Below are 13,075 nucleotides of genomic sequence, written 5' to 3'. Positions count from 1 at the left end.
TGTCATGCGACTGGTCGTTAAATAGATATAAAAAGGACAGTACTCCGAATGCCACCTTTAAACAACTCTTTCTACAAAAAACAGCCGACCTCAAAAAGCACGGATGAACTATCATTTACACAGATGGTTCCAAAACGAATTCCTCAACAGCGTTTAGTGTTACGACCGAATCTGGTTTTTATTTAAGTATAAAGCAGATGTTTTCTTTCCTCAATATTCTCTGCAGAAGCCAGCGCCATTCTAGAAGCATTGGCACTATATACACATAAAAAGAAAAAAGTGGTCATATGCTCCGATAGCTTATCAGTCATACGAGCGGTGAGTAATCCCACCTGTAACAACTGGGAAATACTACATCAATATTAGAGACATGCTAATAAAAAACATCAACACCGTTAAGCTACTTTGGGTCCAAGGACATGCAGGTATCGAAGGAAACTCCCACGCCGATGAAGCTGCAAAATTCGCATGCAAGGCAAACATAGAAAAAACTGACATAAAACACCACATTCACCAACACCTGAAAGAAAAATCTAAAACTCAATTCCATAACTACCAACATCCACACTACTCAGCCATCAACAAAGATGTAATACCTCCGCAATACCCCACTAATATAAACGGCTTTAAAACCAGGATATTCTCTCGACTCCGTTTTGGGCACACAACCCAAACACATGTACATCTCCTAAAATAAGAAAACCAAACACTTTGCGAAAACTGCAACTTACAGCAAACATTACAACACAACCTCAACGAATGCCCTTTATACGGAGAGGAGAGAGAGAGGAAAACAAACATTACTCGACTCACAGAACATTTCGGAAATATTCTCCTCTCCCACCAGCACAAACATTGAAAAAATCGCAAGATTCGTTAAAGCTATTGGTTTGACCATTTAACCACCAAAACTACGTGACACATACAGTATCGGTCATATCTATAGCACGCCATTTCCAAGTGATATTGTGTGCCCCTTATGTTTATTTATTTATTTTTAAGAATTTTCAATTAAAATTTAGTTCATTCTCAGACAAACCCCATATATACCCAAGTTCAACAATTTGTAGAAAACTACAAAAAAGTGTAACAAATTTTCACCTAAATTTGAAACTTTTTTCCCGGAGGTGTTTGAGTACACAGTTTTTTAGCCCCTGCAATTTTAGTCTGATAATGTGCAAATTTGAAGTGGCTACGAATTACCGTTAATTTTTTAGAATTTTTTTTTGTCGCATTGGCTTCCATATAATGAATAAACTCAATTTATTTGTATATGGAAGAAAACCGCAACACCTTTGGCGAAAAAAATTCTAAAAAATCAACGGTAGCTTTTAGCCACTTGAAACTTGCACATTAAGACTAAAATTGATTGGGCTATAAAACTGTGTATTCAGAAAAATTCAAACACTTCCGAGAAAAAAGTTTGAAATTTAGGTGAAAATTTGTTGCACTTTTTTGTAGTTTTCTACAAATTTTTAAACTTGGGTTTATATGGGTTTTGTTAGAGAAAGAACTGTATTTTAATTGAAAATTCTTAAAAACAAATAAATAAACATAAGTGGCACACAATATCACTTTGAAATTGCGTGCTATAGATATGGCCGATACTGTATACAAATATAAACACAACTCCTTCCTGCAATGTCGAGCTGATGGCCCCGGTAGACAATGCTCATACAAACTATTAGTTCTGATATTCATATCAGCACTAAAGAATAATAATAATAATAATACATTTTTGTCTGCTGGTTTTTTTATTGTTGTTGTATTGACTTAAAATCATTATGAGGGAGGGAGTAGGGGTGTACCAACTAGAATATACAACAAAAGGATGAAACTCGATAGAACTTGGAAATATAGCGGTGGCTGAAATAAACAGTGTTACATTATGTTACAGTTTTGCTCGTCACTGTATATACATATATTCAGTGGTACACATTCCTATAAACGCACTCTTAATTTTAAGTTTGCTACCTTCTTTCTCCTCTCTCAATGGATTACTCACAAAAAATTCTAACTCATATTGTTCTTCAAACTATCGGCACTTTATATTGTATGAAAAATTTGTTTTCGTTGCTGTTGTGATATTTAAAGCATATTAGTGATTGGAAAAATAAATAGTTGTTTTCATTAAATTGAGCATTGGTTAGTTATTGATAATTGAAGTGCAAAATTATTTTTAAGAATATGCGGATTTACTGATTTATTAAAACGCCAAAAGTTAATTCCCTTAATAACACTAAAAAGGTCAAAATAAATCGTTCCATAAGGAAGTTTATTCAAACTGGGAAATTGGGTGAAGTATTGCAAGGCGGGGCGCAACCCTGCACTGCTTAAAAAAAATTTCAAAGTTGTGCTGTAAAAAATTCCACGAAAGGAAGTAAAAAACCGGGTACCCGCCAAATAAATCTGATTAAAAAAGGTTGCACGACTAATTTTTTTTACCTCTACTGAAATTAAAGAGCAGTGGGACCTTCTATTGACTACCAGGCACATTTTACGAAACTCCAATTGCATAAAATGGAAAGAAACGGTGTGTAAGCTTGTGTTGAAACCATATCACAGACAAGGGCGCTTAAACCCAAAAAGCTGAAAAACACATGCAGTGGACAACTGAGTGGGACAATGCTGTGTTTTTCGATGAAAAAACATTCAATTTAGATTGCCCAAAGTTGTACAGTTGTCCACTGCATATGTTTTTGGTCTAAGTCTAAGCGCCCTTGTTGGTAATGGGATTTCAATAAGGCTTGCACACCGTTTATTTCCATTTTATGCAATCTGAGTTACGTAAAATGTGCCTGGTGGTCAATGGAAGATCGCACTGCTCTTTTATTTGAGTGGAGTTAAGAAAAAATTTGTCATGTCCCCTTTTTAATCCGATTTATTTGGCGGATATTCGGTTGTTTACTTCCTTTCGTGGAATTTTTTATGCATAATTTTATCTTTTTTTAAGCAGTGCGTGATTGCGCCCCGCCCTGCAATACTTCACCCAATTTCCCAACTTGAATGAACTCCCTTATGGTACGATTTATTTTGACCTTTGTAGTGTTATTAAGGGAATTCAATTTTGGCGTTTTAATAAATCAGTAAAAAGCATATCCTTAAAATAATTTTGCACTTGAATTGTCAATAACTTACCAATACTGAAATTAATGCAAAAAAAAACTATTTATTTTTCAATCACTAATATGCTTTCGACTTCCTTCTTCAGGTGCAGTATGCAGATGCAGTATGCAGTTTTGTATCTCATTAAATTTTATTATGTTAAAGTGCAAATTTTAAGACGCTAGAACATCGCGTTGATTTTAAAAAGTTTTTTTTTGCTGATGGTGCTAGACATTTTCTCCCATACAAATGAAGATGTCGAGCATATTTTATATGGAAGAAAATGCACGACAACAAAATTAAAGTGTGTATAAAATTGTTGATGACAAAACCGAAAAGTACTCAACATTGCGGACGCCATACAAGGAAAACTGAATTATTACGAAACATAAATGAAGTGGCAGCACTATACGCCATTTTGAATTTTCTCGTTTCTGTTCGGGAACATTGTTAACTTGTTTTTCTTTTTTTTTCAAATAAACATTCTTTTGTTGTAAAATTTATGTGCTTTTTGAAAAAGTTTTTTGTATAATATATTTTACTAGTGTTTCTAAAGAGAATATTGGTAATTGAGTGCATTTTTGAGCAATATTCCAAAAAGTGTTTTTTTAATAACTTATACACGGTTAACCATATTAACCCTCCACCTCCGACTTGTTAATATAGGGTTAATAACGCGGCGGTTGGTACCCCTTCTATCATTTTTGGGCGTTTTTTATTGTAAGTTGTATCTTAAACTAGAGGATTACCGAGTTACTTTCTATATGCACACTAGCTGTGCACTAGGTAAACATTACACACAAAATTATGAAAGGTGCGATAATGCCATAATTCACTTTCACATTGAGAAATAAGACCATACGGCCTTATTTCTCAATGTGAAGTTAAATAAAGCCATAGGGCGTTATTTCCTATGTCTTTATTGCACGGCGCCGCGCCGAACCAACCAATCTCTCCTGCCAATGCTACTACGCAAATAGGTATTCAACCCAAATCCCAAATGTGCACTTAAGCATAAAGGTAGCAAAGCAGTACTGATTAAAACAAGTATTTTATACTATTCTCCAACGCTATACGAAACGATAACAAAAACAAGGGGAAATGAAAAAGCGTCAAACATGACACCACGGTATTTGGGTATAGCGCGCGCTGGCACATTTTGGCGTTGGAAAACGCAACGCTTAGCGCTCCAATTTAGGTGCGGCAGGTGCATTTCGACCCCGGAATTATAAGATTTATTATATTTTAAAGCTTCCGGCAAAATATTTCGGAAAAATATTAAGACTTACGTGAGCTGTACCGATTTGAAATAAACCTCCAAAAATCCCATTACTTTGCTTCCGTTGATAAAATTTGTAAACAATTTTCTGCAGAGCTTTTAAACATAAGTTCTTCTATCACGTGAAGGATTTTTGAAGAAAAAAAATTTTAAAGGCTAATTTTATTTATAAAAAAAACCGATTTTTGGATCGTGTTCAAATCGGCCCCAGCCCACCTAAATCTTAATACTTTTCCGAAATATTTTGGCGGAAGTCCTAAAATATATTAGTTTTCCTATGGAAAAACAGAACCGATGTTTTTTTGTGTGGAGAATGATGCAATGATAAAAATAAATAAAAAATATTTAAAGTCGATCCAAAAATTCCAGTGGGGTTTCAACCCCCAAAATCCCCCACCCAATCAAGCAGTATTTTGGTTATATTCAAAAGATTCCACATTGCATCGTTATTCTCATAGATACTATAAAAGTTAAAAAATTTCAAAAATACGGTTTTACACTTTTAATCCTAAATATCTCGAAAACTAGAGGCAATAGAATAATTTGATGGTTAAATTTTTACCCTACGGCAAATTTTCTACAGTAATGAGGTTTCAAAATCTACCGCAGTTGTTGGCCAGTGTAACAAAAACTTTTTGTTTTAATGTATATGTGTAAAGGGATTTATATATCTCACATAAGGCTGAGGGCAGAGTGGTTGCTATAAGCGATACTTTGATATAGAGATATAACAAGTTATAAATCATATTCAATATTTTCATATGATTTGCTCGAAAGGTGTCAGATAATGGTCCGTTTGAATAAAAACTAAGCAATAGGTTTTTCTTAAACTTTTACCTTTTACTCCATTTATTCCAAGTAATAGTTCTGACATTTTAAGAAAAAAAAAAAACAATTGCTTCGTTGTCATTGATACGGCCGAGTTAGCGAAGATATTAGCGAGTTTGAGCTATAAAGCACGTAGTGAAATGATTTGTAGCAGTATTCTATGATATTTTCTTTTTAGGAATAGTTTCCTTTAATAGTTACTTTAAATAAAATTTTTTTTAATTGACACCTTTTATTTGTGCTATTAAGCTTTCACTCTGGCATTTTATAGAGCTGTTTATATCACATGCCGCACATCGCTTCTAGCAAACTCTCTGCCGTCAACCTAAGGAATCAAATTAGTCAGGTAGCTGAAAGCTAAATTTTGTTTTTTGCTTGTTTGCTTTCAGATTTGCCTTTTTGCCCTTGGATATTTTTAACGCTGGTTTAAGGTAGCTGAACTTTTTATTATTCAATAGTAAATTAAAACAAAAAAACATGAAGTAACATTTACTAGAAACATAAGGAAAAATCTCTGGATTTTGGCATATTGTCGTCGACTCGTGCAGCTGCTTACACTGATGTATTTTACATCTAAATATTTAAATAAGGGCCACGTTTTTTAGAAACTTCTTCGAGCTAAATTGCGATTTATTTTATTTTAAGAAAAATAAATAACACAAGTTTTATAGAAATAAAAAAATTTGTGAAATTTGCCGCTGAATCCGAATATGAAGTCAAAATATAAAAAAAATTCAGTTTTTGGAGATCTGAGAAAAAGTTCACTCACTTAATTGGACTTTTTTGGATATATCGTCGGTGATACTGCAGAACGTTCTATGTCACTTATTACCCCTGGTGCTTAATTGATATTTTATCTGTATCTGATCGCTCCTGGCAATAGCTAATCTTAATCAGCCAAAGGTAGACAGTTGTGTCATACGTTTATTAGGGTGCAGATGCATTCCGGTGCAAGTAAGAGACCATCTAAGTGTCAAGGGTACTAATCGACATAGACCGTTTTGCAGAATCACCGGCGATATGTAGATTGCCATTCTCAAATTCCTTTTTACATTAGTGAAGTTTATACAATTTTGCGTAATTTCTAACAAAATTTCCAAGAAATTTTACTTTCGATACAAACAGGGTTTGAATTCTTCTTCTTCTTTATTGGCGCTGTAACCGCCTAAGCGATTTTGGCCGAGTCCAAGACAGCAAGCCAGTCATTTCTCTTCTGTGCTAACTGACGCCAATTGGAAATGCCACGTGAAGCCAAGTCCTCCTCCATCTGGTCTTTCCAACGCAGAGGAAGTCTTCCTCTTCCTCTGTTACCATAGTCCGGGAGCCAGCGACATATTTTTGTCAATAATTTAAGTTTCGGCCATATTAATATATATGACTCGTATGATGTCGCTATGAAGCGTAGTAACGTTCCGCTGTGCCATTGTGGGAAGGCTACAGCAGCCTTCGACGGAAACAAAAACAAAAATAAAAAATTTAATTATGTCAGTTTTGCTACAAATGATATGAATGATAGAGTATATAGTAAAGAGTAAGAAAACGATGTTCAGCTGGCTGTATGCGGGTGGGTTATACTTCAGCTGCTCAGGTGAACATAAAACAAAGTAAAAAAAAATTATGATTTTAGTTCGCACGAAAATTGGTCAGCTGATAGTTGATATGATACTTAAATCAAATCAAACGTTCTGCTGGCTGTATGTGGGTGGAAAAACGTTCAGCTGAGTCAGTGAAGGTGTAACGCAGAAAGCAGGTATGTATATGAGAGGCGCTCTCAGGGCACGCGTAACTTTAATACGTCAACTGAACGTCTTTCCGCCCGCATACAGTCAGCTGAACGTTTTTTATGGTTTAAAGTGATATGCGAATATAACCATATAACTTCCTCGCTTTGGTCTGCTGCCGAGCTTTTAGCGTCGTCGTCCGAATCGCTATCAGAATCGCTTTCGGAAATTTCTGCCAGTATATCTTTGCCATCATCTGCAAACAGATATAATAAAAATGAGTTTTTAATCTGTCAATTTTATTGTGGCTTATTAACATTTTATTTTTAATATTTTTATTGAGCTTTGTACCACGATTGTTTATTAGGAAAAATTTAATTAGGTATTGTACATAGCTTAGTGGTTAACGCTTCTGACTTTTACATAGTTTAGGAGCCTGCCTAAACTATACAATAAAGCAAATAAGCAAATAGATGTATAGAATTGACAGCAACAACCACGCTGTCAAGTTTAAATAGCGGCAAATCAGCTGCTTTTGATAGTAGTTGGTTGAATAAGGAAAATGAATTAGCCACAAGAGTTTTCGGGGTGTACATAGCTCAATGGTTAACGCTTCTGACTTTGCACATCGATTATGAAGGTTCGATCCCTGTTGAAGTCTAGAAAAAAGAAGTGTGATGAGATGTGGTGATCTGCGAAATAGCTGCTATAACTTCTACCGCTTAGACTTTGTTGCTTTTTGAATTTTTCCTAATAAACAGTCGTGGTACAAAGCTCAATAAAAAAAAATAAAAATAATGAGTTTTTAATTTTTACAATTAATCACATAAATAAATGTTTATAGCAAGTACATATTAATTAATAAAAACCCGTTATTAAAAAAGAAAATATTAAAATAATGAAATAATCTTTGAACAAAAAAACTTTTTTATTGAAATTTGTCTTACCCTTTTCCGGCTGGATTGTTATTTCGTCAAGTGATGTTGGTAACTGGCTGTCAGTAAACCACTTAAATTGATATCTGTTGTCCATTTCTTCCCAGCCATAGTCTGAAGGTGTTTCGCCGCTGGGTACTTGTAGGTGAGCATTCGCCCAAATCTGAGCGATGTAGCACGCTCTGAGGAATTGTTGCTGTAGAGCCACTTTACGGGGTGGTAGTGCTGAGCCGTCGATAGTTTTATTCGGCAAGCGGAAAACATTATCATTCTCCAGAACCTTGTAGTTCCTCATGAACGTTGCGACCCTAGCTTCATTGATGTCATTAATTTTTTTGAAGCCGTAGAGTCGGCAGACGAATTCTTGTATTTTGCCAAAAAGATCTTCTCTACTCTCTTACAAATTCTTAATTTTTGTTCATCATTAATTATGGGCGCTTTTTTGCTTTTCCGGAAAAAGGCTGGGTTAGAGTCTTGATCTTGGTCCTTTTCGCCGCCTTGCACGACATCTTGGTCTTGACCATTGCCTCCTTGAGGGACATCTTGGCCTTGGATATTGTCTCCTTGGGGGACTTTTTGGCCGTGAAAATCGTCTTGGCAGGAAATATCAGCAACATCACCTAAGCTATGATTGCCTTCATGCACACTTTTATCAGTATGAACAGCACCTTCCTCACATTCGCCAAAATATTCTTCTTCAGCAACATCTTGCCTGAAAAACCAAGTTTATTCTGTTAAAGAAATACAGCTACACAAACTATTGTAATGGCAGTCGACCGTAGTAAACTTTTTGTAAACGACGCCGGTTATTTTAGGAGGTTATACAGTAAATACAAGTAGAAGAGTGGGCTCTAACAGCGTACAAATGGTAGAAAGAGGGAATAGTTGCATGCCCTCTCCGTTCGCATCCCTCTAACGCCCTCTCGCGGTGACGTCGGAATGCTTCGAGTTCGTTTTTTACGTATAGGGGCACATTTTTCACGTGTATGCTGATACAAGCTACTATAGGATTAGTCGTTAAAACTAATTACAGTGAAATTCCCCCATTGCGGACAGTCCTTGTAACCGGAACAGCTCGAATAGCCGGTTTTTATAAAAATGAAATTGGTGATTCCCCTTTTAGCATGTATGCACACATTCATGTCGTATGTGACAAATAGAGGGTGGCATTTACATTCAGTTTGTTAAATACATAAATCGCAATAACATTGCAATCAATAAATATAAATAGATTACATAAACGACAATTTCTGATAAATTTATACATATTTTTTTGTGGCCCCTCATAAGCGGACATCTCCCATAATATGACAACACTGCGACGGTGAGTGTCCGGTTATGAGGTATTTCGCTGTATTTAATTTCTGCTATTTCTTATTAAGAATACACTTTAATCAATATACTACAGAAAACATGTAGAAATAATGAAGTTTAATAAGGTTAATAAAACAAAATTACGAATAGTTGGAATAAATAGTGAGCAAAGAACTACGATAAAAATATGTCAATACTAGCTTGTGAAAACACTTCTTTATGAACAAATATTTAATTAAAATCATTTGACTTACCCTCCTATTGAAGAAGATGGTGCTTCCGCATTTTTTTCTGCAAGACTCGAGGCATGAACTCTATATTTTGGCGGTAAAGCTGTGAAGCGTTTGTAGCATTTGACGTGGTACAATTGGAAGTCATTCGGCTGGGCTGGCAATATAACTTCTTTTCCAAGTAAATTGTTGTTCTGACGAACTGTTAATATTTTACTACACTTTTTTTTATAGATTGTTCTGTAAACGATAATATATTTTCTTTTTTTTTTGCAAAAAAGCACAAAAAGGCACTATTGTCGACATCGCGGCGAGAATGCCCCGGTCGCGTCGCTTCACTTTCTATTCTGGCAGCGTTGTAGTAGATCTCACTCGAATGAAGGCTCCAAACACACTGATATGGTCAAGATCTATTCTTTCACTTGAACAATTGAACTGTGTGTCTATGTCGTCGGTGTGTAAAGTAAACGCTGTTTGGATGTTATCGCCCAGCAATCAGCTGCTTGTTAAATTTTGCCAGAAAAGAATAACGGGCCTACGCCATGTGCAACCTTGTACATATAAACCTTGTGATATGGCGGCTTCGTATCTTTATTATAGATAAAACAAAAACCGCAAATAAAAATATACCGCAAGACCTACGCGCGTAAAATGCGCGACGATTTAAAACTCTTGTATATTTAACATTAATAAAGTAGAAATAAAAAGTAATCTGGGTAAATGAGTAAATACGTGTAACTTTAGATACATTCTTTAAGTTCGTTTGAAAATTGGTTATATGATAGTTCACATATCACTAAACCAAAAGAAAAAACGTTCAGCTGACTGTATGCGGGCGGAAAGACGTTCAGTTGACGTATTAAAGTTACGCGTGCCCTGAGAGCGCCGCTCATATACCTGCTTTCCGCGTTACACCTTCACTGCCTCAGCAGAACGTTTTCCTCCGACAAACAGCGAGCTGAACGTTTGATTTGATTTAAGTATCATATCAACTATCAGCTGACCAATTTTCGTGCGAACTAAAATCGTAAATTTTTATGTTTTTTTTTTGTTTTATGTTCACCTGAGCAGCTGAAGTCTAACCCACCCACATATAGCCAGCTGAAGATCGTTTTCTTACTCTTGTAGTAGAGTGTATAACTCTATCATTCATATCATTTCTAGCAAAACTGAAATAATTAAATTTTTATTTTTTTTGCGTGGGAGGTTGCTGTAGCCCAACCCACCCGTGGTGCCGCAGCGGAACGTTACTAGGCTTTATAGGAGCATTATAGGAGGCATTCAAATGAATATGAGCAAAACTAAAATTGGTCGCAAAAATCTGTCGCTGGCTCCCGGACTACCAGCAGCGCAACCCGCGTTGAATATTTTCAAAGCCGGAGCGTTTCTGTCCATTCGAACGACATGGCCAAGCCAGCGGAGAAGCTGAATTTTAATTCACTGCACTATGTCTATATCGTTGTAAAGCTCATACAGCTCATCGTTAAATCTTTCGCAGAATCTTTCTCTCGAAAACTCCAAGAGCCGCCTCATCAGATGCTTTCATTGTCCGTGCCTCCGCGCCATACACCAGCACAGGCATGATGAGTGACTTATACAGCCCAATTCTGAATATTCCCGAGGATTTCATTTCTCGCGGATTTTACTTTTCTCGAGAATAAAGTCCTCCTATTCGAAACTGCCAGGGAGCAGCATTTTCCCCGAAAATTTGGGAGCAGGAAATTCGAACTTTCGAAGAGCTGTTTGACAGTTATTTAATTTGCGTGTTTTACACATAAACGAGTATTTCAGATTAAAGTTGTTAATATATTAGTGCGCGGAAATTTCAAATCTGTGTTTTAAATTAAAGCTCAATATTTTAACTACAGGGATAAGTTGAAAGATTTTAGTTTAGATCGCGCGTTTTCTTGTAATAACCCGAAATAGGTGGGCAAATAGGATAAGAGTACCCTTTGCTAAGTCCAGTTGCCCTGTGAATTTTGGAAGCCACATTATTAATAAACTAGTGCCCCGGAAATTTAAATATTAGTGCTAAATTAAAACTTAGTCTTTTAACTACACATTTGAGTTGAAATATTTTGATTTTAATCGCGCGTTTTCATGTAATAAACCAAAATAAGTGTGCAAATACCTAAGGGTACCCTTTGCTAGGTCCAGTTGTCACTGTGAATTTTGGAGCTGCATTGTTAATAAACTAGTGCTCCGGAGTTTTAAATATTAGTGCTAAATTAAAATTTTGTCTTCACTACACATGAGAGTTGAAATATTTTGATTTCAATCGCGCGTTTTCATGTAATAAACCAAAATAATAGCTTCCTTCAGGCTTATTAAGATTTCTACCTGTTTCTCATTTGTTGTTTTGGACCTAAAATGAAAGTTTTAAACGTTTTATTACACCAAATTTCCTTTAAATTGTAATTAACTTACATTTTTGTAGCAGTTCCCTTTTAAAATACCGATGAAAATTCTCCCAGAATAACGAAATCAATTCTCCTCCTTTTTGACATTCGTAATACCTACTTTTTTCCCGAAATACATTTTCCCTTTTTCGAAGATCGTTTAGAATAGGAGAATAGGGAAAAGAGGAAAAATCCTCAGGGAATTTTTATTCATGATAGGAGGAAAGAGAAATGAGGAAAAATTCCTAGGGAGTCTCATTCAGAATCGGGCTGATAGAGTGTGATCTTTGTACGATGAGAGAGGACTTTACTTCTCAATTACCTACTCAGCCCAAAGTAGCACTTGTTGGCAAAAGTGATTCTCCGTTGGATTTCAAGGCTGACATTATTATTGGTGTTAATGCTGGTTCCCAAATAAACGAAGTCGTCTACCTTTTCAAACTTATAACTGTCAACAGTGATGTGGGTGCCAAGACGCGTATGCTCTGACTGTTTGTGTGATGACAGGAGATACTTCGTTTTGTCCTCGTTCACCACCAGACCCATTCGCTTTGCTTCTCTATCCAATCCCGAGAAGGCAGAACAGATGTAGCCCTTGTTTTTACCGATAATATCGATGTCGTCGGCATACGCCAGCAATTGTAGGCTCTTGTAAAGTATTGTGCCTGACCGGTTCAGTTCTGCGGCTGTTATTATCTTCTCCAACATTAGATTAAAGAAATTAAAAGAAAGGGAGTCCCCTTGTCTGAAACCTCGTTTGGTATCAATCGGCTCGGAGAGGTCCTTTCCTATCCTGACGGAGCTGGTGGTATTGCTCAACTTCATTTTACACAGCCGTATTAGATTCGCGGGATAACAAATTCAGACATCGCGGCATAAAGGCAACTTCTCTTCGTGCTGTCGAAAGCGGCTTTGAAATCGACAAATAGATGGTGTGTGTCGATCCTATTCTCACGGGTCTTTTCCAAGATTTGGCGTATTGTGAATACCTGATCTATGGAGGATTTTTCAGGCCTAAAGCCACACTGATAAGGTCCAACCAGTTCGTTGACGGTGGGCTTCAGTCTTTCGCACAATACACTCGATAAGACCTTATAACCTACGCTTAGGAGGCTGATTCCGTGGTAGTTGGTGCGAATGGCGGGGTCGCCTTTCTTGTGGATTGGGCAGAGCATACTTAAATTCCAGTCGCCGGGCATGCGTTCATCTGACCATATTCTGCATACGAGCTGATTCATGCACCTCATCAGCTCCTCGCCGCCGT

The 13,075-nt window shown here is 36.4% G+C and overlaps 2 protein-coding genes across 2 annotated transcripts in view; one reads left to right on the top strand and one right to left on the bottom strand.

Moving 5' to 3' along the window:
- Positions 1 to 2,528: 2,528 nt before the first annotated feature.
- Positions 2,529 to 13,075, top strand: part of gus (splA/ryanodine receptor domain and SOCS box containing gustavus) — a 143,638-nt gene continuing 133,091 nt past the window's right edge. Inside the window, exons 1-2 of the mRNA XM_017612343.1 lie at positions 2,529 to 2,533; positions 5,602 to 5,643. The gene's annotated coding sequence lies outside the window, so the exon portion shown is untranslated. The remainder of the gene's footprint in view (positions 2,534 to 5,601; positions 5,644 to 13,075) is intronic.
- Positions 6,681 to 8,163, bottom strand: LOC108360158 (uncharacterized). The gene is made up of 2 exons (XM_017612341.1): positions 7,881 to 8,163; positions 6,681 to 7,189 (listed from the first exon to the last, which is right to left on the bottom strand). Exons 1-2 carry the CDS (start codon positions 8,161 to 8,163, stop codon positions 6,984 to 6,986), a joined length of 489 nt encoding a protein of 162 aa, XP_017467830.1. The 3' UTR covers positions 6,681 to 6,983.

Source organism: Rhagoletis zephyria, unplaced genomic scaffold, assembly GCF_001687245.7.
Source record: "Rhagoletis zephyria isolate East Lansing unplaced genomic scaffold, Rhagoletis_zephyria_1.1 Rzeph_scaffold_00529, whole genome shotgun sequence".
In the NCBI taxonomy this organism is placed as follows: domain Eukaryota; kingdom Metazoa; phylum Arthropoda; class Insecta; order Diptera; family Tephritidae; genus Rhagoletis; species Rhagoletis zephyria.
Note: the sequence above shows the minus strand (reverse complement) of the source record. Positions and strands in the feature narration are given on the sequence as shown.

What these genes read in the sequence shown, in the direction of transcription:
- LOC108360158 (XM_017612341.1), bottom strand. Translation starts at nt 8,163, where the DNA reads ATGAGGAACTACAAGGTTCTGGAGAATGATAATGTTTTCCGCTTGCCG. An exon ending in AACAATCCAGCCGGAAAAGG is followed by an intron (nt 7,190 to 7,880) that starts GTAAGACAAATT and finishes ATCTGTTTGCAG; the next exon opens with ATGATGGCAAAGATATACTG.